General features: G+C 40.8%; 1 protein-coding gene across 2 annotated transcripts in view; it reads left to right on the top strand.

The window, feature by feature from the left end:
* TAOK3 (TAO kinase 3) overlaps positions 1–20,418 on the top strand; it is an 88,346-nt gene extending 67,928 nt beyond the window's left edge. Inside the window, exons 13-17 of one of the 2 annotated variants that reach the window (XM_012650192.1) lie at positions 2,926–3,129; positions 10,995–11,234; positions 12,651–12,863; positions 18,477–18,659; positions 19,694–20,418. In XM_012650192.1, the coding sequence (XP_012505646.1) occupies positions 2,926–3,129; positions 10,995–11,234; positions 12,651–12,863; positions 18,477–18,659; positions 19,694–19,855 (1,002 nt within the window). In that variant the 3' untranslated portion in view covers positions 19,856–20,418. The remainder of the gene's footprint in view (positions 1–2,925; positions 3,130–10,994; positions 11,235–12,650; positions 12,864–18,476; positions 18,660–19,693) is intronic. The other variant, XM_012650191.1, reaches the window with a different exon arrangement.
* Positions 20,419–26,737: the final 6,319 nt, after the last annotated feature.

Here is a 26,737-nt window from a genome sequence, read left to right as displayed (position 1 = left end):
AATAGCCCAACTAAGAAGGTTCCCATTCTCTCCATTTTCTCTTAGTTATTGGCTTGAGCCTAATTATTATATCATAATAGAGAGAGGTTGCCGGATCACAGAGATAGCCTTGATTTCTCAGTAAGAAATTTTGAGATTTTCTCAGCTCTAACTGCCTCGACCAAAATAGCTATCTTTGGTTTCATAACACTAGAGCTTTTAACTATACATTTATTCAATAACTATTTGAGTTACTTACCCTCCTAGCTGGTAAGCATCATAAGATCAGAGGCCATGTCTTTGTTCATGACTATGTCTGTGTGTCTAGTACATGTGAATATTTTTTAAATGAATGATTGATTCTGGAATGTTTGGTTGAAGACCACTAGAATGGACTCAGAGGGTCCTCCTGAGGAACTGCAATTTGATCTGAAAGCTCAAATTTCTTCATTTCTCCTTTTACCAGTGCTTACAGGTAACTTGCCTACAGTTCCATAGGCTTTTCTTCTCATAAAACTTAGGATTTCTTATTTGTAGACTTACTAAGTATGTTAAGGTTTAATAAAATTCAATATGAGGCATTATTTTAGTACATGTGAAATCATGTGTTTGAGCTCATGTTCTGATTTGTAGGTTAGCAATACAGGACTTAGCAAGGTTCCTCTCCAGTTGTTTTTTAGTTAGGAAGTGAAAGCAAGTGGGTTGGGGGCTGGCTCTTAGGATCTTTTGCCCTGCCCAGGTAAGCCACTCGTAATTGTTGGGCCTAACGGGAAATTGTATTTTATCCTCTCTGGCGGAATGGGGAGAATCTCCGACACCATAAGGACTAGAAAACCAGGGTTTAGAGAGAAATAGCCCAACTAAGAAGGTTCCCATTCTCTCCATTTTCTCTTAGTTATTGGCTTGAGCCTAATTATTATATCATAATAGAGGGAGGTTGCCGGATCACAGAGATAGCCTTGATTTCTCAGTAAGAAATTTTGAGATTTCCTCAGCTCTAAATACCTTCCTTATTTCTGACTCCATGTGTCCACTCACGCCCTGGAGGCCATACGTTATTATGGCCACCATTTTGAGCTTTTGTAACACTGAGATGTTTGGAGATCTCATGAACTCTACCTTTAGAAGATTCTCCCATAGAACAGCATTCAAGAGAGTTCCCACTTAGTCCTTAGGCATAAGGCTGTTTTGGGTTCACCATATTCAGATTTATGAGCACAGAAGACCATGGACCTGAACTTCTCAGTCTCTCAACATGTTCATGAAGAAAATCAAGGCTAAAGCCAATTTCAGATAGCCTCACTCAGCCTTTCTGTGCAAAGCTAATATTACTCCTTATGAATTAAAGCTTAATTCAGACTATCTAAGGTGGCATGCATATTTAGATATTGACATACTTAAGGTATTGTTTTTGGAATGACAGATTAATCTTCATTATCCCCACTGTTGATAGATAACAGGCGTATGGCTAATACAGAAAAATAGGTGGTCCAGAAATAATTTATTCTTGATTTTGGAGTGAACTTTTATGATCATATTTGAATTTGGGTGTGTAGTCTAGTGGTTAATGCCAAAGCTAGTAGTGAAGTCACAGCATAAAGAGATGAGTCACCCAGCCTTCCTGTTGTGATCCCAGCCTACTCCACGCTGGAAATGGCACTTTCTCTTATTGACTCAAAGATTTCACTTATGACTTCACTGGAACAGGATAGTTGAAAGTTGATTTACAAAGTCTTCTTGGCTAAGAGAGAAAATAAGTAGTGTATAGTGTCTGCATTATAAAATATTAAGTAAAATAGGTGTTAGCAATACCAAATATTACAGATCAAGCTTGTCAGTACAAACAGAGTACACTGTACTTTCTCTAAAAGTAGTCTTCTTATTTTCACCATAGATTAACATCTTAGCTGTTCTGATTCACTGCTTTCTTCCCTTTGCCCAGATGTATGGAAAAATTATGAATTTTGTTCTTTTGAAAATATAGGTGGTTTATTTACCCTCTAATCCTAAATGAAGAATGCTTTTTCTTGAAATTCAAACTAGTGACATTTGCATCGTCACCTCTTGTCTTTGGGATCTGTCCATTTCTCTCAGTCTTTTCACCACGTCCTTTGTCCAAGCAACTATCATCTTTTCCTCTGGATCTTTGCAGTAGCCTCCAGCTGTCTCCACGGACATGCTCTTCCCTCCTCCAATCTGTTCTCCACATGGCAACCAGTAATCTTTTCAAAATACATCTCATTATGAGACTCCCACATATATAAAATCCATTTTTCCAGTGTTAAAAGTCACTGTCCCTAACTTGGCCTATGAGGCCTCAATGGTCCTGCCTGTCTGGCCACCTTCATCTCCTGTCACACTGCACCAGCCACTCTGACCTTCTTTCAGTTCTGGATCACACCATGGTTTTTCCTTCCCCACCCTAAGGGTTTTGCACATGCTGTTTTCTCTGCCCACCGTATTCTTCCTTCTCCTTTTCTACCAGTTCACTCCTGCCAATTTTTAAATTTCAGCTTAATTGTTCACAAGGTCAAATATTTTTTATTAATCGTTCTTATAGGACCAAGTACTTCCTCTTCACAGCAGTTATCACAGTAATTTTTAGTTCATGTCTGTGGTTCTTTGATTAATTTTTGATTCTATAGTATAAAGCTCTATGGTTTCAGATACGATGTTCTGCTCACCATTGTATGCTGTGCCTTACACAGTGCCTGTCACACGGTAGGAACTTAGCGAGTGTGTGTTGATTGAGTGGATAATTTCTGAGAGTGAGAAGCAAGAGATACGGAAACTCACAAGTATCCGCCTCAATTAATGGGGGGAGAAAAGTTGAGGGAGGGATGTGTAACACCAAGCCTTGCCGTATTTACATTTTCATTTGCTTTCGAAATAACATAATCTGCAGTTACAATAAGCAACCGGCTTGTTTTTATTTTTCTTTTCAAGGAAATGAATGAGGATCATAGCACACCCAAGAAAGAAAAGCAAGAGCGGATATCCAAGCATAAAGAGAACTTGCAGCACACGCAGGCCGAAGAGGAAGCCCACCTTCTCACTCAACAGAGACTGTACTACGACAAAAACTGTCGTTTCTTCAAGCGGAAAATAATGATCAAGCGGCATGAGGTGGAGCAGCAGAATATTCGGGAGGTATTTATTAAGTTCATAACTGTTGTTATTAACTTAGAAGACAGAAAGCTATGTGAGGGTCATGACCATGTCTGTTGTCCATTCCTCCTATATCCTTAGCCTTTATAGCCTTTAGCACAGTGACTGACACAGAGTAGGTACACAAAAGTAAGGAAATGAGTTTACCATCAATGAGAGAAAGCCCATTTGCAGAACAAGGAATCAACTTTTTCTAAATAAATGTAATAGAATTTTATTGAACACATGCAATAAACCATATCATGTAATAAAGAATCAAAAGAAGTAGCACAGAGAATTTTTGCTTTCAGCCTGCTCATCAAGAACTTGTGTTTTGTGACTGCACGTGAAACATTTAAATAACAGTGTGATGCTCTAAAATTAAGTTCATTCATTTAGTTGTCCAGCACTCGGAGTACCTCTTTTGTGCCAGGGCCACTGAGCATCTATACTCCCTGCCTTCACGTGGCCCTAAGTCTAAGGGGAGAAATAGACATGTAACAGACTAATTTCAACATAATATGTTAGGTACAATAATAGACCTAGAAATAAAGTATCATGGGCCTACTGTCGTGAAAGGGCTTGGAGGATTCAGTGATTGATGAGACGTTGAGCATGACCAGAGTTCTGAGCGTGTGGAGTGGAGCGCAGAACAAGAGTGGTTGGAAGAAGAATGTGAAGGGCCTTGTTTCAGGCAAGGCATTTCCATTTTAGCCTGAAGACAGTGCGTGGCCATCAGAGGTTTTTAAGCAGGGGAGTGACATGATGAGACATTTCATTATTTGGAAAAATTAGCATCTCAGTGTGAGAGATGGGCTGGAGCAGCAAGAAGCAAAGTATAGTGACGTCAGCCGAAACGCACTTTCTCTAGTTCTAGCCTGGAAGATGTTATGTGGACAGAGAGAGGAGATTAGCTCTCAGGGATATTTCTGAAGGAGAACTGACAGTAATTATGACCAAGTGGATGTGGGAATTTCAGAAGAGGAAGTCAAAAATGACTTCCAAGTTTCTAATTTGGAAGGTTGGATGGATATGACGGCATTCACTGAAATGAGGAATACAGAATGGGAATCAGTTGCAGATAATAAATTCAACAGGAAGTCATGGCAACCTGGAGTAATCAAAGAAAACCTCATAAAGGAGCTAGCACATTGGTAAAAGTATCAAACTTTGATTAAAAAAAAATTGTTAGCCTACATAAGGGAAACAAGTACTTCAAGCAGAGTTAATGGAACAGTGAATTGGTATAAGCTTTTTAGAGAGCCGTATTAAGATAGGAAGAAACAAGAGAGTGAAGCAAACTAAAATTTGTTGAACATATATAATTATAGGCCAGACTCAGGCTCTTTATATGTGTTATCTTATTGGAAGAGGGAGAAACTGCTGAATTTTTTTTGATTAGGTCCGTGATACAGGTAAAATTTTCCTTTTTGGTAATCTCCTGAGAGATTAGCCCAGTTTGGCAGTGATACACAGATTGATTAGAACATGGATTCTCAGTGGGGACAATAATGGGTTCTGGTCAGGGGCAGGTGTCTTAGATATCCTGACAGCTTGTGGCAGTCTGCAGGGCCACAGTTCATAGACAGATGCACAATCTATTTGTGGTATTAACATTTCAGTGATGGGAATGATTAAAGGGGAAAAAGTCTTAAAAAAATTCCTTATGGAGTGATAATGAATACAAAAACTTGAGAAACACTGGATTAGAGGGAGGAGACTTAGAGGCAAAGATCAGGTGGTGGAAAATAGGGTATGGCTAGTCTGGTGGTAGTAACTATCAAAAGAGAGGTGAATTTGAACTCAATTTGAAGTATATAATCACTAGCACTCTGGGACGCCGAGGCGGGAGGATTGCTTGAGCTCAGGAGTTTGAGACCAGCCTGAGCAAGAGCGAGACCCCGTCTCTACTATAAAGAAATTAGCCAAACAACTAAAAATAGAAAAAATTAGCCAGGCATGGTGGCGCGTGCCTATAGTCCCAGCTACGTGGGAGGCTGAGGCAGGAGGATCGCTTGAGCCCAGGAGTTTGAGATTGCTGTGAGCTAGGCTCATGCCACGGCACTCTAGCCCAGGCAAGAGAGTGAGACTCTGTAAAAAAAAAAAAAAAAAGATGAAATATATAATCAATACGACTTGGCATACAATAAGATATGAGAGAAAAGATGAGGATAGAATCAAAATCATTTCTAGGGTTTAAGACTCAGGGAAATGTAGATTTTGGGTAGAAATAGAGAAGCTTAGAGAGAGGTTAAGAAACTGACTTCGGTACTGGACCTATTGAGTTTGGCAGAAGTAAAAAATCAAAACGAAAAAGTCCAGTAGCCAGTCGGAAATAAGGTATTTGGGATTCTTTTCATGTGGCAATTTTTATTGTTATTCTAATAACACATACTTGGAGGAATTCTAAGGCTAAGGGGACAATTAGTATTAATAAAAGCTATAGAAGATAATTACTCCCCAAAATGGATAAAAACTGTGTTTGTTGGCTTCATTAGTATTAGGTTCTAACCAATTGAGCCAAGAATAACTCTGTAATGATATTTTTCTTGAGACTCCAGAGTTTCCTTTGTTTAGTCTTAGAGCCACCTTCATGAAAATGTCCAAAGCTTTTTTTTTCTGTTTACAAAAGTAGTAAAAGAACATTGAAGGGTGCGGTAGCACACGCCTATAATCCCAACTACTCAGGAGGCTGAGGCAGGAGGATTGCTTGAGCCGAGGAACTCAAGTCCAGCCTGGGTAACATAGCAAGACCTCAAAAAAAAAAAAAAAAAAAAATGGAAAAAAGACAAATACAGAAAAGCATAAAGCTAGGTAGTGAAAGTTCTTCTTAACAGCTTTATTGAGATACCATTCACATATAAAAATTATACATATTTAAGGTATACAACTTGGTGTTTTGATGTATGTATACGTTGTCAAGTCATCGACATATTCAAGCTAATTGACATATCCATCACCTCCACATAGTTACCATTTGTGTGCATGCATGCATGGTAAGGAGGAGACATAGGAAGATTTAGGATCAGTCCTCTTAGCAAATTGCAAGTATGCAATACAATATTGTTAACTGTCATCACCATGTAGTACATTCAATCTCCAGAAATTATTCATCTTGTGTAACTGAAACTTTTTATCATTTGACCAACATCACCTCATTTTCCCCTTTTTTGATAATACCATTCCACCCAGTCTCTACCCTGAGATAGTCACAGATACTTTTCTCCTATGTATTAAATACACACGTGTAGCTCTTATATTATATATGACTTTAACCTTACAAAAATGAGATGACTTTTGTATCAGTAGGGTTATTTGACTTGCAAGAAATAGAAACAAACTCTGGCTGACTTAAGCATGAAAAGGAATTTGTTGGAAGGATATGGGGTAGGTGACAAAGCTGAAGAACCAAGCCGGAAAAGATGAAGATCCACGCTGGAAAAGCCACTCCATGACAGAGAGCAAGAGCTCACGGACACTTCCCAAGACACTGCCATTTGGATGTGTCTCCTCCAACTGCATTTAATCTTTGTATCATTTCTGTTCAAAATTCAAATTCTAGGAGAGAGAGAACTTGATCAGGTAATGTGTCTCACCCTGACTCAACGCTCTCTCTGATTCCTGGTAGAGTCCAGTCAGTAGTTTCTCAAAGCAAAAAAGGAGTCTGTACACAGAAGCAGGAAAATGAATGCTGAGCCTACAAAAAGTAACATATGTCCTCTTTATTGTTCTGTAACTTTTACCCGCATTTACTATCGAGCATATACAGCTCTGCCTCATTCTTTTTAACCTAATAGTATTTTGTTATATGGCTATAAAATCATTTATTTAATGAGGCACTTCTCAGTAGACATTTTGTTGAAGTTTTGCAATATTACTAACCATACAACGGAGAACATCTTTGTACATAGATGTTTTTACATGTAAACAAGTATTTTTGTAGGATATATTCTCAGAAGTGGAATTTCTGAGTCAAAGAGTATATACATATAAATTTTTACATAGATACTGCCAAATTGCCCTCTCAAGGGGTTTATACTCCCACCAACAAAGCATAAGAGTGCCTGTTTTTCTGTATCTTTGCCTAAACTAAGTATTAGCAGTCCTTTTAATTAGTGAAAACATTTAAGAGGATCACTGTAAACTGGGTTGAGCCTCTTCCTCTATCACCGCCACACACAGATGCTATCTTCTGACCAGTGTTGAAACCAAGAACTGAAACTAAGAAAGCATTAAATGTCATAGGCTGACAGAATCTCCATTTAAAAGTTTGAATTCTAGTTTTTACTCTAGTTTTTAGCTTTAGTGGGTATGAGGATAAAAATTTGGCATGAGTGAGATTAACTGCTTAGAATACAGTCAGGGAAGGGGATTTTAGGGGACGCACCTGGAGCTCCATCTGATACAGCAGGTAGCTTCACAGAGTATGGTAATATGTTAGATGCATGAAAAGTATGTGTGTTTCAACACTCAGCTCACGCCCAGCTTAGCGAGATGCTCACAGTGTGTGATGTGGGCTGAGGGCAAGGAAGCTGTATGTCTCTCACCTCACACTCCCTCCAGGACATATATAATATTATCTTTGCTCTGCTCATTTTGTTGAATTTTATAAGCTAAAGGTGAACATGATATTGCTCTAATGTATTAAACTGATTGCATCATTTGTAAAGCAACCATTGCCCATGTCTGCAGCAGAAGAATTCTGCAGAATATTGTATCACAGACTGAAAAACAGGACAATATAAGTAATTTATTGGGAAATCTTTTAATGGAAAATGTTCAAAAGCTGAAAACCTGAGTTTAGACTCAGTTCTGCTTTATAGACATTGTCTGACCTTATGTTAGTCCCTCAATTCCCAAATGCCTATCACATATAAAAGGGGTAAATCCTTGCAGTCTTACCACTTCCCAGGGTTGCACTTAGGATTGAATGAGATATATGAAATAACTTTTAAACATTGAAAGCACATTACACATTATCATGTAGGCACAGCACTTGGCTCATAGCAAGCTGAATAATATTTGCCCCATGATTTAAATTTTATAGACAGCTTACTATCTTACACTTCAGCACCTCAGATGTACGAATTAAAGGGAACAACTTGCAATTGTAACAGAAAAGTCATTTCAGTACCATGCTTCTCTCTTTTAATGGTTTATGAAAACTAGATTTAAGATATTATATGCCAGATACTCATTTCTGAATACAGAAAAATAATGACATATTTATGTATTCTGAAACATTTTCTTATAGTCTTTCATTTCATCTTCACAAGCATGGTAGTTGACATGGTGGGTGCTGTTATCCTCACTTTACACCTGAAGCAACTAAAATGTAGATTAAGAGACTTGCCCAAAACCATACATAATGAGTTCGTGGAGGAGCTGAAACTGACTCACACCCTGAGCATTTTTCCATTGATTCTCAAACTTTGGTATAAATCAGAATTAGCTGGGTACCTTGTTTAAACACCAATCACTTGTAACTCAGATAATTCTGATGTAGATATTCTGTGGATAGTATCCTGAAGCATTCCATTACACATGAAGAGAAGCACTTGATCTCCTTTCAAAGTGTTCATTTGCTTTGTGTCTTTTATTCCCCCCTCCCACCCCCATGAGTTTCAAGGCTGTGGGCAGCTTAGACTCAGTTTGGACTTCTCAATTTAGGAACGTGTGGGATGTCTAAATGCCCAATATTGGGATTCCTGGCACACAAAGGTCAAAAGTGATGTAGTGACCTAGGAACAGAACCTTTGTTAATTTAAAGAGCTTTCCTTAGCTTTCTCTTGATCATTGGTCTGGGATAGCTTTAGTCTGTGGGAAGGGCTCAGTGTCCTTTGGTGCCACCTAGGGGCCCGTTACCAATTTTTAAAAGAAATTTGATGGTTCCAGGTAAACAAGAAAAATAAAACAAGGAAAAGAAAAACACAGAAGGAGATGGGGAGAGAAGCTCTAGGACATTATCTTTTATTCCTGAAAACAAATTTAAATTGCATTGATACTCTGGATATTTCCACACTAGAAACTAAGGTCCATGAGGGAGTGGACTTGTTCACTGTTCTTTCCCTAGTGCCTGCAACAGTGCCTAACGCATAGTAAGTGCTCAACAAATATTTGTTGAATAAATAAATGAACGATTAATGACTGTGCTCTGGTACTAGGTGCTGTGCTATTTAAAGGATTTCTCTTCAAATGGATGGGGGCCCAAGTATGCAAGATATTCTCGGCCACACCAATATACAAATGTTATTGATATTTCTATGAAAATATAAATGACTTGCATTTTCTCTCATGGTGGATGCCATCAGAGAAGAGAGGCACCCTGTTGTTCTAATTTAAAGTCCAGCTCAAAAGCTCTCTCCTTTCCTTGACCTTTTAACTAATACTAATACCACCAAAAATATTATAGCATAAAATCTTAACCTCATTTATAACACGTATCACTTCCAACCTTGCTTTCTCTTTTTTTTCACTTGCACATTTCCCTGTATTAATTAAAATTCTTTTGTTTGCATGTTAACTGAAATTTATTTGAGCTAGCTTAAGCCCAAACCAGGGAATTTGCTATAGAACTATAGGAATGTCTCATAAAACCCAACAGCAGTAGTACAGCTGGACTTACAGGAGGGTTTAGGAACCAGTGAGGAACTTAGGCATCGATATATTCCCTGCACTGCTGTCTTTCTTTCTTATTCTTCTTGCTCTGAAGCCCAGCTTTCTCTAATCCTCAGCCCTCATAGCAGCAAACGACTGCCACGTATGTAGTTTCTATATGCCCTTCAGTTTCAGCCACACACAGAGATGAACTGGTTCTGAATGCCAAGTCCAAATTCTTAGTAGAGAAAATAGACAGGCCCAGGTTGGGCCACCATCTTCCTCTGACTCAAGTCAGCTTTGAGCCGAACATATACATCGATAAATGTCTATTAAACTTCCCTATACAAGTGTTAGCAAGTAGAAAACAAAAGTCATGGCTTAATAAACATTTTTATGTCCCTAGAACACATGGTTCGATCTGTATATATATAATGCCATTTAGGAAATATTCTTGAAATGGTGAATGAAAAGTTTTACCCAACTTCCCCTTTTTTTCTAGTTTGCTTTCCTTTCCCCCTTGAACAACAACAAAAAGACAGACAGACATGAATAGAACTGAAAAAGCAGAGTGGTTAGATCTAGAAATGATTGAACAGACTAATGGGAAAGATGAAAGAGGAGGGAGCTCATCAGTTTTTTCTCAGCATGCTGAACTCTGAGTTTTAAAAAATAGATAATTGGCCTACTTCTGACAGGAGCAAAAACAGGGTATTTCCCAGAAAGCTAAGGACATTGCAGATGTTACCAGTTTAATTCAGTTTAAGTCTCAACCCTGATTGCATATGAGAATCACCTGGAGAACTCTTTAAAAATATTGACATCAGCATCCTACCCCAGACAGTTATGAGAATTTCAGGTTGTGAGATTTAAGGATCTTACGTTTGAAAAGCTTCCTCACATGATTTGAATGAGAACCTCTGGCTTAGCTGAAGAAACATTACTTTAGACCTATGCATAGCACATCACCTAATTAAGGTTCATAGCAGCTCTGTGGGTAAGAGGGAATCAGGTAGAATTAATCCCATTTTATAGACAGTGCACTTGTGATTGCTATGAAGATGCCCATCTTGTCAGTGGTGGACCCAGGAACAGAACCTAAACCTCCAGGGATTGTTCATCTAATCTCATTAGGTCCTGCTGCCACACACTAATGGGTTTAATTAAGAGGTAGTTAGCAGTGCCATCCCTTGCTATCCCTCACTTAGTTGTACATTCCCTCCAATTCATCTGCGTTCATCTCTCCATTTATCTTTTGTTCCTGGATGCAGGAACTAAATAAAAAGAGGACCCAGAAGGAGATGGAGCATGCCATGCTAATCCGGCACGACGAGTCCACCCGAGAGCTAGAATACAGGCAGCTGCACACGTTACAGAAGCTACGCATGGATCTGATCCGTTTACAGCACCAGACTGAACTGGAAAACCAGCTGGAGTACAATAAGAGGCGAGAAAGGGAACTGCACAGAAAGCATGTCATGGAACTTCGGCAACAGCCAAAAAACTTAAAGGTAAGAAGAGAGAAATATTTCCCTTTCTTGGGCTTCTGGACGTAGTTGGACTGGAGCAGTGGTTTCCATACCTGGATGATTATCAGAGTCACTGAGGCAACTCTTCACAATCCCAGATTTCTGGGCCCCATACCTACTGTATCTCCAGATGTAAAGCGCAGAGTCTATATTTGATAAGCTCCTGAAGAGGGGATGCCAAAACTTGTTTGGAAACCATTATACTACATGATGTCTCAATTTGTCTTGGTATCCAATTTCTCTGAGCGCTTCATGACCTGCCCTCTTCAAAATTGAACTAATAGGGGTTCATGGATCTGATCCCAGGAAATGAGAAAGTTAAATTGACATTAGCTACCTTGAATACTGCTGCATTGAAAAAGACCCTAAAGCCACATCCAAGCTCAGTAGGAAAGAGTGTGATTTATTAGTGATGGTGATCAGAGTCAGGAATGAATCTACACATGCCAGGCATTTACTACACCTGCACGAGTGATGTTCAGAGGAACTCTTTGGCCTTCCCTGCCTCCAGCTAATTTTAGCTGGCCACTAGTGACCAAGCTGTATGTACTAAGCCGTTGCCGTGTGTCAGGGAGGACATTGTCAGTGTTGGCAGAGATATGAGGCCAACCTCAATCACATTGGCCATGCAGCTCTTCCAGCCAAACCCTAAGCTAACTAGTCACATAAGTCCTCAGAGTATTCACGAAATGCACATGTGACTATGGGGCATCCCGATGGAATGCCTTCTGGGCTTAAAGTAATACACTTTCTCTTTGCCAAAATGCATATTTGATACTGCTATATGCAAGCACAGCCTCTTAGTGGAGGAAAAAAAAAATCTAAAATCACTTTCCTCTTTCAGTTTATGCTAAAATCCAGTGGAAATGGGTTAGGATATGAAATGCTTTCCAGATGTTCTCCTTTATTGAGTTGATAACAAAATGATATAAGCCAGAGTAGTGAGAGCTGGCTTACCTCATGCCATCCCCTTTCTCACTTGAAAACGGGGAAATGGCAAAAAATAAATAAATAAATAAAAGGGAAAAAAACAACAAACAATAGAAGACACTGAAAATTTTGACGAGAAAACCATGAAAATAGTTGCCAACGCTTTAATAAGCTAAGCTTCATAATATTCCACAATCTAGGTAGGGTTGTCATCCCTTGTAATAGTCCATGTTCTTCCTTGAAGCCATTTGTAAATTCAAAATTACTTCTATTCATTCAGTGTAAAACCAAAAGTATTGGTAGCGTTAACTCTTGTCTGTGTTGTATTTTCATTTTTATTGATGAGCAATGTGGGTCACTTCACCAAAAAACCGATGATCCCAGCACTTGTATTGTATCATTATAGCGAGGGGCTTTCTGTGTTCACTGACGTGTCTTTATGTTTCCTTTGTCACTTTTTCTACACAGGCCATGGAAATGCAAATTAAAAAACAGTTTCAGGACACTTGCAAAGTACAGACCAAACAGTATAAAGCACTCAAGAATCACCAGTTGGAAGTTACTCCAAAGAATGAGCACAAAACAATCTTAAAGACACTGAAAGATGAGCAGACAAGAAAACTTGCCATTTTGGCAGAGCAGTATGAACAGAGTATAAATGAAATGATGGCCTCTCAAGCGGTAAGTGGTTAGGTTTGGTGCCACGGCTTCGAGAGCTTTGGGAATCAAGAATCCAAGATCCAGCCTTTTGTTCCCAAGATGATTCTTGCACACATTTAGGATATTGGCGTTTTTCTGCCCGAGGAACTGAGGAGATGACGACGCCGAATAAAGCCACGCCAATGCGGATACTTGCTGGAGTGTGTCTTATAAGATGGAACTCAAGGAATGTCATGCTAAATCAGACCTGTGGCACATAGGGACTTGGAGGGCAAGATATGATAGATACCGCATATGATATCATGTGTTCACTCATCAAAGATTTACTGACTACCCTTCCCCCCACCTAATGTCAGGCACAAACGAATGTGACACGATCCTTGTCCTTAAGGAGCTCACAGTCAAGTGAGGAAGGCAGATACACAGACACGTTCATTCAATAAACTCTTCTGAGCATCTGTGTTCAGCATTCTGCTGGGCCCAGAGAGGATGAGCTAGAGAGACAATTGGTCTCTGTCCTCACACTTTTGTTAGTCAAATCAGATAATTAAGCAATAATAATAAAGCATAGTAAGTGATTTGAAGTGGGAGGCGCCGGGGGCTATGAGAGGACAAGTAGGAACAGCTAATTGTGTCTAGGGAAAGCTTCCCAGAGGGAGCCAAGAGGCTTAAAGGAATCCATTGATGTAAATAGGTTCCTTGAAAATGGGACCTACGTGGGCAAAGGTCCAAATGATGGCAAACGTGTATATGGGGACTGAAAGAACTTGGTGTGAGGCCAAAGTTCAAGGACAATTATGAGAATCCAAAATGGAGAGGTCATAGCAGTCTTGGTAAGCTAGGGACAGGAGCTTGCCTGGTAATTCAGTGAGGATTTCACAAGGAGATGTGTCCTAAAGAGTAATAGTTGACCCAACAGGCAAAAGAGAAAAAGTTATTCCTGGCAAGGGATACGGTATATGCAAAGACTCAAAGGCCTAAAAGAGGATCGCACGTTTGAGCAGCAGCGAGTAACTGCTGTGGTGGGAGTATGAATGCGAGGTTAGGGAGAGGAGGTGGATAGACGGGGGTCAGAGCCTCAGAAGCCAGGAGTTTGGACATTGTCTGTAAGCAATGGGAAACTACTGAAGCCCATTTTAGGAAGGAAAGTAACAAGATCAGATTTGCATTGTAAGATCTTGGCAGTACAGGTAAAGAGACCTGTTAGGAAGCTACTGTAATAGTCGAGGGGAAAAATGATGGTGAAGAGGGGAAGGATTTGAGAAATATTTAGGAGGTAGAATAGGAAGAACTCAGTGACCAATTTGAGAGGTAGGTTTGACAAGAGAGTGGAGTAGGTCAGCATTTTACCAAGACAGAAAAATAAAAGGAGGGATGAGTTTGGACATCTGGCAAGATAAGTGACCAAGTTGTAGACATGGTATTTGAGCTACGTGGTATCTAGGTAGAGAGGTCCAGATATGAAAAACCACAGTTCAGGAGGGATGTTGGGATTAAAGACAAAGAGTTAGACTTCATTGTTACCTGGGGGCCACGGTGGCTGTTGGGAATAGGTGAGATCTGCAAGGGACAGGAGATGGTATCAGAGAGGAAGGGGACTGAGGTCAGGGTCTGGTGGACACCAACATTTGAGGGCTGAGTAGAAGGAGACCAAAGATAACTAGTCAGAGACACAGGAGGGGACCAGAAGAGAGCATGCCACAGAAGCCAGAGCAAAAGTTTCTAACTGATGACTCCAAATGTTGCAGAGACCAATCATAGTGTAAACTTTCAGGTGTTCATTGGATCTAGCAGTGGATTTGTCCACTGCTTGTCACATACAATCGGTAGAATAGTGGGAATGGGAGACATTATAGTGGAGAGTGGTTATAAAGTGAGATAGAAACAGTAAGTGAGACTGCCTTTCCCAGATCCTCCTCAGTGAGGAAGAAGAGAACGAAAGCTGTAGCAACAGGAGACAGTTAAAGGAAGATTTCTAATAGTTGGGAGAGGCTTAAACATGTTCTTAGGCTGAGGACGAGAGCTAGTGCATTCCCCCGTCCACCTGTCCATCCAGCGAGTATTTATTGAGTGCACAATGCCCCAGGCGTCCGGGGATACTGTGCTGAATAAGACAGTCATGGATCTTGTCTTCATGAAATTTGTAGAAAAGTGGAGGAAACAGACATTGAGAGAGTCTATTCCATATAAGGCAGAGTAAGTGCAAAGTGCCAACAGAGAGTAAGACAGGAGAACTCGCCTGGTTTGGAGAGTCAGGAAAGCCTCTCTGACACACAATGTAGGCTGAGGAACCATGTGTGTAAAGACAAGGAAGACAGTGGCCCTTCTGAAGAACTCCCAGAAACCCATCACATGTGAAATATAGAGGACTAGGGGGTGACTAATGTGGGAACAAGACAGAGGGGTAGACAGGCTCCATCACACAGGGGCCTGCAGGCTTTGTTAAGAACTCTTGTCTTTGTCCTAAAAAGAATGGCCTGGGAGATGGGAAGAGCGGATGGGAGGAGATGATGTATGAAGTTGCTTTTACTCTGGGCATGAGGGAGCGGTGGCCAGACCAGAGAGAGGGCAGTCGGGATGAAGAGGGAAGTAACCAAGTTTGGCAGGAGGTAGAATTGGGAACACTTAGTGACAGATTGAGCGTGGAGAATCAGATATTCAAGATAACTCCCAGTCTCTGGTTTAAGTAAAATGGTAGATGGTGTCACTTACACATGTGGTAAACAAGGAAGTGGAGCAGGTAGGGGAGCAGGAAAGGAAAGGTGATGAGTTAATATTAGTCAAGTTGAGCGTGAGGGCCTGGGAAACGCCCAGGTGAAGGTGTCACTAGTAGACTGGATAAAAGGGAGGTCTGAAGTAGAGGTATAGATGTGGGAGTCATTTGCATATATATAAGTGGTAATTGAGGCTTTTGGAATAGATGAGCTACCTTAGGAAGAGAGGTTAGAGGAAGAAGAGGACCCAGGACAAAGCCCTGAGGGACACCCATATTTAAGGCCCAAGTAGATAGGGACTAGCTGGAAAAAGAATTAGCCAGAGGGGAAGGAAAAAACCAAGAGGCTGTGGTATCTCAGAAGATGAGAGAAAGAGTTCAGAAAGGAAGGGGCCATCAGCAGTACCACATACTGCTAGGAGGTCAAATAGCATAGGGGACCACTTCAGGGTGGTCATGGGTGACCTTGCTGTGAGCAACAGAAGTAGAGGGGTGGGATCAGAATGCCCGAAGGGGAGTACAGGGAGAGGCTAAAGGTAAGGAGAAGAGAGAGTTGATGGGACAGGCTGATAGGGCTTTTGTCTTGCTAATCCTGGTGTTCTCAGCATCTGCAACAGTGCCTCGCGCCCAGCAATGAATGCTTGTTCTATAAGATAGAGAACAGGGTCAGGAATATAGATTAATGACTGTCCTTGAATAAAAGGAGAAAAATGCCCTTTCTTCTGAGGCAGGGAGAAGATAAAAGTATCTATGATCATTACAGCTGATCTATGATCTATGATCATTTACTGACTGCTTACCCTGTGCCAGGTACGGTTTTAAGTATTTTATAGGCATTATCTCATTTCGTTTTTGTAAGTAAAACCCCTTTGAAGTTACTGTTTGAACCCGAGTTTACCTATGAGGAAATTGAGGTTTATTGAAGTAAAGACACTTGCTTAGGGCAGGGGTTGGCAAACCTTCCCAGTAAAGGAGTAGATAGTGATCAGGCTTTGTGGACCTTAGGGGCTGTGTCACAACTACTCAGCTTTGGGATTGTAGTGCAAAAGCAGCTGTAGATAATACGTAGATGAATGAGTGTATCTTTGTCCCATAAAACTCTATAAAAACAGGTAGCAGGCCACATTTGGCCCATGGGCTGTAGTGTGCCAACCCCTGGCTTGGGGGTAGGGAGTGGGCCACATAACAAATTAGTGGTGGAGCTAGGATTTGATCCCATTTTGGAGGAAGCCTATAAGCCTATATGCTTGGCCACTGCTACATTATACTGCCTCTGTTACATCTTTTTCTTCAGTTAAGCAACTTTCAGAAAACAGACATGATATTTACCTATACTCTTATAAAACTTTTTAATGGGTTTGGTATGTGTGACCTTGGGTGATGAATACCAAATACTGGAATAGCCTCTGATTTCTAGAACTGGGCTTTTGGAGTCATCGCTGGTACAGAATGACATAGTTACTGACAGTATAATAGAATGCCAGAAATAAAATGGAAATTTTCCAGTGGTCTAAACTGACCATAGGATGAACCTCTCACCCATTTGGCCAGGGCTTATAGCAACTAACGCAGACAAGTAGAAAAGAACAGCACTTTCATTTCCTTTATTGGTAAGGAACCTCCCATGTCTAGAGGGAATCAATAACAATCCTGCCGGGAGCCAGTAAATCCTTTGGCATTTGCCTGTGAGGCTGTTCCCGCTGCAGATCAACTGTTTACTGTGTCTAGCACTTCTTCTCCCGTGGTTTCTCATTGGGAAAATAAGAAGAGAGCTATCTATCCTCTTTAGTGGGTTTTCAAAAAAGCTGGTTAAGATTAATTATTAGAAGGTGCCTTGGAAATATAATTACATAATTTATTTTATGTTCCTTTAATCTCTATGGTATGTTTCTCTAGAAGTACTAAAGAAGAGACTATGCAAATAACTTTCTAAAACTATTTAAATAACATCTCAAAAAGTCATTTCTCAATCAAGATATCGAGATATACTAATTGTCACAAATTGTACATAAGGTGGAGAGTAAGTATTTTGGCAAAGTGTTCTATGTGGAAACGTGCAGATAAACTCTGGGTAGACAAAACTGTCTGATTCAAGGGTTCTGATCTCATAGTTCTTAGTCAAACTGAGGGCCTGCTAAATCTGGACAAAACCAAGCCTGGGACAAGGGAATCATCCTCCCTAAACATAGTACTGCTAATGGCCCAAAACCTTCCACTCTGCCAGTTGAAAGGTTGGCATTTCTGCTGTTTGTCTTGGTCCGTTCCCCACACAGAATCTGGGTATCTTGGTGTATAAGACAAAGTTCAGCTACCTACCCTCTACGGTGAAGAGACTGAACCATTTGAGTTTTGGATTGGCTTGCTAATAGGATAGCTTGTATAGCTAACAATAGGGGCCGACATTACTGCTACGAGCATAATAGTACTGTGGTATATTCCTCAAGTTTTATGGATATTGGATTCTTTTTTTTAGAGCTAAGAGTATCTAAATGGTTTTAGGGCTATAGACATCTAAATAAGGAAATGGCCTAGTCAAAACCAAAATAATAACAGCTACTGTTTATTGGATACTTAGTATGCATTGAGAACTATACTGAGGATTTTATATGAATTCTTTCATTTAATCCTCCCAGGAATCTCAGGAGTCTACCTCCAAAGCCCATGGGGCTTAATACCTGGCATGTGCAGCCTTCCTGACACCTGCTGCTGTGCTTTCAGACCATACTGAAAATAATGTGTTTTTAGTACTTTGTAGCCCATTGGACAGACTTTATTGTTTTTGAATCCTGATTGTGAATGTACCTGGGTCATCTGTTTTTTTGAGGGGACCCATTTCAATCCAACGAAGGAAGCCTCTTCCAGTGGTCACCAGGGGCTGTAAGCGAGGGGTCCGTTACAGTGTGTGTCTTCTGTGCCCACAGTTACGGCTAGATGAGGCTCAAGAAGCAGAATGCCAGGCCTTGAGGCTACAGCTCCAGCAGGAAATGGAGCTTCTCAATGCCTACCAGAGCAAAATCAAGATGCAAACAGAGGCACAACACGAACGTGAGCTCCAGAAGCTAGAGCAGAGGGTGTCTCTGCGCAGAGCACATCTTGAGCAGAAGGTACGAGAGCGTTACTGGGGCTCCCATTCAGCTGAGGGGGTGGGGGGAAGCAGCCACGCTAACTGCCATTTATGGACCCCTCTGTAGTTAGAGAGGGATCAAACTAGGCACTTTTCACTTACTACCTGCTTTATGCTCCTAACACCCCTGAGAGGTAGGCATTGTATCCCCGTTCTACAGGCCAAGGCACTGAGGCTCAAAACGGTTAAGTTACTTGCATAATTCTGACCCTGCATCATGAGCCTTTCTGCTGCTCTGCTGGGAAACCCTCAACCTTCACAGCCAGAGGAGTGGCATGGGTTGCGGCGGGGGTGTTATGACCTGCGAAAGGTACAGTGAGCTGATAGCACGGCTGCCACACGGCACGAGGAAGCCAAATGCAGATTTGGCGTTCTGGCTATTTTCAAACCAAGAGAAATCAGCAGCAGGGCACTTTTTAAAAAATTAAAATGAAGGTAAGGTGGATATTGCCATGCATAATAAATAGTATCCCAATTGAAATATTCATTGCTTTGGATATTCTGAGGAATATGAAGTACGAAAGTTTTCATAAAGCGTCTCAAAGCTGTTAAGCATTTATTTGCTTAACCAGTTGTTTGCACTTTCTCCTAGTAGTTCCCTGACACCAATGTAACAGACTATTTTCCCAGCTCCTGTTCCAGAACTAAATTACTAATGACCCAGGAGGCATTTGGCTCTCTATGGGAAAGCAGCACAATCTAATTGTGCTTGAGTGTCTTTTAGCTTCTCCTGAGCCGTCTCCTGCTAAGACAGGACAGTGACCCAGATCAGCCCAGCTGCTTGGCTTGCTAGAATGGCATTGCCAGCCCCAGGTGGGCCCCAGACATTTTTATTCTCGTGAGCAAGTTTTAAATGTGATGGATTAGATATGTTTATCACAGGATTCGCCTGGCCTTCCTCAGTCTAGGTCCCTCTTAGTTCCTGCGTGTGCGTGTGTGTGCATGATGTGTGTGCACGCGGGCGCCCGTTGGGAGACGCTCTCCATTAAGAACCGCTCGTTGTGCTTCTTGCAGATTGAAGAGGAGCTGGCTGCCCTTCAGAAGGAACGCAGCGAGAGAATAAAGTACCTACTGGAAAGGCAAGAGCGAGAGATTGAAACTTTTGACATGGAGAGCCTCAGAATGGGATTTGGGAATTTGGTTACATTAGATTTTCCTAAGGAGGACTATAGATGAGATTAAATTTTTTGCCATTTACAAAAAAAAAAAAAAAAAAGGAAAACAGAAAAAAATTCAGACCCTGCAAAACCACATTCCCCATTTTAACGGGCGTTGCTCTCACTCTCTCTCTCTCTTACTCTTACTGACATCGTGTCGGACTAGTGCCTGTTTATTCTTACTCCATCAGGGGCCCCTTTCCTCCCCCCGTGTCAACTTTCAGTGCTGGCCACAACCTGGCCGTCTCTTCTATTCATAGTACACGTCACAGTATTGATGTGATTCAAAATGTTTCAGTGAAAACGTTGGAGACAGTTTTAACAAAACCAATAAACCAACAACGACAACAACAAAAAAGTGGATGTATATCGCTTTAAGCAATCGCTCATTACCACCAATCTGTGAAAGTAAAGCAAAAAAATAATAATAAATGCCAAGGGGGAGAGAGACACAATATCCGCAGCCTTACACCTTAACTAGCTGCTGCATTATTTTATTTTATTTTATTTTTTTGGTATTTATTCATCAGGAATAAAAAAAAAACAAAGTTTTATTAAAGATTGAAAATTTGATACATTTTACAGAAACTAATTGTGATGTACATATCAGTGGTGACATATTATTACTTTTTTGGGGATGGGTGGGGTGGGTGGGGTGAAGAGATCTTGTGATTTTTAAGAACCTGCTGGCAAGAGTTTAACTTGTCTTCAGCATATTCTGATTGTATCATAATCATTTTCTGCTGTTGCAGAGGATGTGAATACACTTAAGGAGCTCACAGAATCCCAGTAGCACAAATTGGGCTTTGGCAAATCGTGTATTTTGTGTATAGAAGGAATTTAAGGAGAGGTATTACTTATTTTCATATTGTATTTTAACTGTTTCTCTGATCAAATTTTTTTACTTCCTCCTCCTGTTCCTCCCCACCTTCCTCCTTTTCCAATTCAGTATTTGGAGTTCAACGCTGTCTCTCAATCAGATCATCTTGATCTTTTTCTTTATTTCCCTTCCCTTTCCTAAGTCCCATATCTTGGTCATAAATATTGCATTATTCACACTTTCAAACTGTGTATTTTCTTACAATAAAAAATGATGAAAAAAAAAAGGCTTTACTTCTTTTGCATGCACTTTAAAAACAAAACATTTTTCAGGTTCCGAGGAAGAGCATGATAACTGTCAGAGCTTTTAATTATATTTGTAAATAAAAGTGTTCATCACATCGCCTTGCTGTGTTATTGTAGCAGGAGGTTTTCCTTCTAGGTTCACCAGTTACTAACTCCAAGGGAGAGCCGCCCTCCTGAGACTGTTCTCCACGGCCCCAGTGGCTCTAAGAAGAGCTATGCAGCATTTTCAGGTAAAGTTGTGTCTTCCAAGTTCCTCTACAGGGCTGAAGATGTTGCACTGTTTGAAGTGGGCAAGCGGTCGACTGTACCTTTTTTCCCTTAAGAACAGAAAAAGGTACATGTGTGCACACACACCCTGCCCACGGGTGCCAGTCGTGCATAGGAGCAGGTGTTGCTGAGACGTTGGGCACCCTTCAAGAAAGCAGGCTGTGGAGAGGTGTTACAGCCAAACATTTGGCGCCCCTCATATTCTGCTTTTATTAGAATAATTTTATAGGTATAACAATGAGATATGAAAATATAAAAAATATAACTTCTGGGCTATGAGTGTGGAGTCAGGACAGTAAGATCTCATGTTCTTAGGGTCGAAGTCCTGGACGTTGAAAATTGCTCTTGAGAATAACAACCCGAAGATCATTCTTAATATGCTACAGGACGTTCAGTTATCACAGACAAATGTGTCCAGTCATGTTTACTATGATGTACGAAAACAGTTATCAACATGGGTTAACCCCAGACCTAAAACCTTTTATAATTATCAGGTTATTGAAGTTTCCATATTAGGTACATCTAAAAATAATGTTGGAAAGGGCTAGAAAGATACATAATTATATAAGAAAAATAGATAACATGCATTGCATGCTTACGCTTACCATGTGGTGGGACACTACATTAGCATTTTACAGATGAAGACATGAGCTCAGTCCAGGGTGACAGGGTGAGTGGCAGGGTGAGTCTGAATCGAGACCTGTCCCATTTCAGAACCCACGCTACCCAAAAGGACATCCAGTCATCAGAAAGGCAGAAAAACTTCCTGTAGTTTGTTTCATCCATTTCTCTCTATGGTGAAAAAATGTCTAGCTAGCTTGTGAAAAGGCCCTGTGTCTGTGAGATTATAGGTGCTACCCTTTATAAAAGTTCCCTGTCCACAAGTTTGTCAGTGGTGTGTCCCAGGGCAGAGGTGTCAGAAAGGAGGAATGTGGGTCCCCGCTCCTAACACCTGGTACAGACCAAGTCTTGCAAATCCCAGTACCTGCCTGAGGAGGCTGTGAGGACAACAGGGATGAGGATGGCAGCAAGAGAACAGGTGGGACAGAGAGGACATCCAGTGTCCTGGATTCTTCCAGCATGTACTAAACTCCCCTGAGTTAAAAGAATTATTACAGGTTTGTCATGCATATTAGTAAGGAAAGGCTGCTTACCACTGATTGGCAATCGTTCATTCAGGGAATACTGACTGAGTACCTTATATGTTGCACCGTGCTAGCTTGTCTCCCGTTGATACTTGATACACCATTGTATCTCAAACAGGTGAAGATCCTAACCCTAATGGCACTTACATTAGGGTGGAAGGAAACTGGTAATAGGCAATAATTATGATAAATAATGATCTGGGCCTGGTGTGGTGGCTCACATCTGTAATTAAAGCACTTTTGGGAGGCTGAGGCAGGAAGATAGCTTGAGCCCAGGAGTTTGAGAGCAGCCTGCGCAACATAGCAAGACCCTGCCTCTACAAAAATAAAAAAGTTAGCCAGGCATGGTGGTGGTGCACACCTGTAGTCCCAGCTACTTGGGAATCTAAGGCAGGAGGATTGTTTGAGCCCAGGAGTTGAGGCTGCAGTGAGCTATGACGGCACCACTGTACTCCAGCCTGGGCTATAGAGACCCTGTCTCTAAAAATAAATATTAATAATAAAAATAAATGCATGGTGATAAATGCTATCAGTAAAGGGAAAAGGAGGGAAGGGTAAGGGAGATCTAAAGTGCCAGGATCAGCATACATTTACTCATTCTGTCAGGAAATATTTATCAAGCATCTACTGTGTGCCTGGGGGTATAACAGTAAATGAGATGGATGAGGTTGGCACTGTGCTGGAGGCTCATGGTTTAAATCTCCAGTGAGACAGAAGTAAATAAGGAATGGACTAGATTAATCCACAGTGACTAACAAGGGCCATGACAATGCAAGTGTTGGGTGCTACCAGGAGCTTAAAAGAACTCCAATAATTCCAGTCATAGGGGGTGTCAGAGAATGCTTATCAGTGATGTCTAATTAACTGGGTAAAAGAATGTATTTCTTGAATTTACCACCATCTGCAATTATTTGCTTATGTCTCTACTGGAAAAGATATTCCTGGGCAACTGGAAACATGCTCATATCATATTGCTACTATATTTAACGTAGTAGTATATTTTTCCATAGACGTGGTCAGATATAAAAAATACATTTTGGTTGTTCTAGTTTGGCATAGCAATTTGAGTCTCCCCCGCTGATTACAGCTAAAAACTAGACAAAATGCAAAAGCAACTCCATGAGGACACTCAGAAATAAAAGCAGGATTATGGAGAAGCAACCTAGTCAGGAATAAAAGTGAAATAAAACCATTCTCAGATGAAGAAAAATTAAGAGAATTTATTCCCAACAGACTTGATTTCCAAGAAATGCTAAAAGAAGTTCTTCATGCTGAAGGGAAATGATACCAGAAGGAAACTTGGATCTTTGGGAATGAAGGAAGAGCAACAGGAATGGTAAATATCTGAATAAATATAAAGGACTATTTTTTCTTCTTGTCTTTAAAACATATACAGCTGTTGAAAACAAAAATCATAACAGTGAGGGTTTTAATGTATGTAAATATAGTATCTCTAACAACTATAACATAAATGTTGGGGGTTAAAGGATCTATATGGTTGCAAGACTTCTACATTTTGCAGTAGTATAATTTTTATTCTAAGAAAACTAAAAAATTACTTTTATTTTAATCCCTAGAGCACCTACCAAAAAGAAAACCTAAAGAGTAATAGCCAAAAATCTAAAAGATAAAATATCCTAATAATCCAAAAGAAAGCAGGAAAGGGAAGAGAAGCTTTTTTTTTTTTTTTTTGTTATTACAGAGGTAATCCAGTTAAAAGGCTTATTTTTTTAAAGAAGGATAAACAGAAAACATAAAATAGTAGACCTAAAGCCCACCGTATCAATAATTACATTAAATGTTAATGTTCTCTAAGGCCAGTCATGGTGGCTCATGCCTGTAATCCCAGTACTTTGGGAGGTTGAGGCTGGAAGACTGCTTGAGGCCAGCAATTCAAGATCAGCCTAGGCAAGAGTGAGGTCCCATCTCTACAAAAAAATTTAAAAATTAGCTGGGCATGGTGGCGCATGCCTATAGTCCCAGCTACTCAGGAGGCTGAGGCAGGAGGATCGCTTTAGCCCAGGAGTGTGAGGTTGCTGTGAGCTATGATGATGCCACTGCACTCTAGCCTGGGCAACAAGATGGAGACCCTGTCTCAAAAAAAAAAAAAAAAAAAATTAATGGTCTCTAAACAGTCCAGTTAAAAAGGCAGAGATTGACAGAGTAGATAAAAAAAAAAGGGGGGCTATAGGCTGCCTCTAAGAGACAGACAAAATATAAAGACACAGATAAGTTGAAAATAAATGGAAAATAAATAGCAAAGCCTAAAAAGGCTACAGTGGCTACTTTAATATCAACTAAAACTGACTTCAAGACAATCCCAGGCAGCAGTTTGAGGATCTGAGGGGCAGCAAGTTTGGAGTTTAATGCGATGACAAGTGGCAGGAAGCTAGAAGTGACAAATGGAGGGCTCTGATCGTACAAAGCCTTAAAGGTTATGTTAAAGGTCTGGTCTGCATCCCGGGAGCAACTGCAAACTGCTGAAGGCTTTTCAGTAGACGCCGAGGCTGTCTGAATTTGCACCAACTTAAGAACAGAAGTCCTTTGCTCCCTGACCCCGGAAGAGGACCTGGGTCATGTACTGTTGTGTTTAAATATTGGATACACCAATCCTATGTTTTTGGGACTTGTTCTCATCTGTTCTTCAGGGTGTAATTTAGGGTTTCTGGCGTTGAGGTGTTGAGGTGTTGCATATTATGTTCTGCTGTGAAGCCAGGATGCTGAGCAGTTCCTAAAGTTCCAGAGACGTTAGAAATACTGGGCTCTGGCGGGGCTGCTAAGCCCGCACTGTGATAGAGTCGTGGGAAACGCATAGCCAGGAAACAAACCTGAGGAAACCGGGCTTTTGTACTTGGTTCCTACACCCATCCTGTCAAGTTTTATCATTTACATATATTAATTATCCACTCAATCGCAACATCTCCCCAACAACCCTGGGAGGTATTATAAATAAGGCAGATTGCTGACCCTCCAGCCTGTTTTCTCAAGTGAGGCTGGAATTTGTGGCCAGGTGGGTATGGTGGTGGTGAGCTGGGCTTTGAGGCCAAGGGTGGGTTCAGAACCAGGGTCACCCCCTTCCCTAGTGAAGTGCCCTTGGGCAAACTCATGTTGCCTTCCTATTTAATAGTGAAACACAGTACCTCCCCATTTCTAAGGTTATTAATATGTTTTGTCATGTGTATTATATTTTTTATGTGAAATTCTTTTGCATATACCTTCTTTGGGTGGGTTATTCACCTTTTTCTGAATCATTTGAGTCTACATCTGTTTTAGACAAGGAAGGTAAGATTACTATAGTTCCTCATTCATCTTCAGACTGTATGACCAAAAAAAGTACTTGTGATTAGCAAAAGTCTTGTAAAAATAGTTTAGAGAGGCCGGGTGCGGTGGCTCACGCCTGTAATCCTAGCACTCTGGGAGGCTGAGGCGGGTGGATTGTTTGAGCTCAGGAGTTCGAAACCAGCCTAAGCAAGAGTGAGACCCCGTCTCTACTAAAAATAGAAAGAAATTAATCGGACAACTAAAAATATATATAGAAAAAATTAGCCGGGCATGGTGGCGCATGCCTGTAGTCCCAGCTACTCAGGAGGCTGAGGCAGGAGGATCGCTTGAGCCCAGCAGTGTGAGGTTGCTGTGAGCTAGGCTGACGCCACGGCACTCACTCTAACCCGGGCAAAAGAGTGAAACTCTGTCTCAAAAAAAAAAAAAAAATAGTTTAGAGAAAAAGAGTACATGATTTTAAATATACATAAATATCAAATTGTCAAAATGTTTAAAGTTTGAGAAGACTGAGGGTATGAAAAAGCAGGTACATTCATGTTCTATTAACATAAATGTAACCCGTGTGATGTTTTTGGAGGGCAGTTTCCCAGTATTATTAAATGGAATTGAAAATGTATATACCCTTTGACCTAATTATTTCAATACTTAAAATTTACACTACAAAATTACTTGCAAAAATATTTTATACATATAGAAAAATGTTCACTAACGCACTGTTTATAATAGCAAATAACCAGAAATAATCTAAACATCATAGTAGGGGACTAGAGGACTGGTTAAATATATTATGGAACATTCGTAAAAGCGAGTATTTCAGGCCAGATGCAGTGGCTCACACCTGTAATCCTAGCACTCTGGGAGGCCAAGGCAGGAAGATCACTTGAGAGCAGGAGTTTGAGATCTGCCTGAGCAAGAGTGAGACCCCCGTCTCTACTAAAAATAGAAAAAATTAGCCGGGCGTGGTGGTGCACACACCTGTAGTCCCATCTACTTGGGAGGCTGAGGCAGGAGGATCGCTTTAGCCCAGGAGTGTGAGGTTGCTGTGAGCTATGATGATGCCACAGGACTACTCGCTGGGCAAC

The sequence above is a fragment of the Propithecus coquereli genome, unplaced genomic scaffold, assembly GCF_000956105.1.
Source record: "Propithecus coquereli isolate 6110/MARCELLA unplaced genomic scaffold, Pcoq_1.0 Scaffold314, whole genome shotgun sequence".
NCBI classification, from domain to species: domain Eukaryota; kingdom Metazoa; phylum Chordata; class Mammalia; order Primates; family Indriidae; genus Propithecus; species Propithecus coquereli.
The sequence above is the reverse complement of the archived record's forward strand: the minus strand, read 5'-3'. Positions and strand labels throughout refer to the sequence as shown.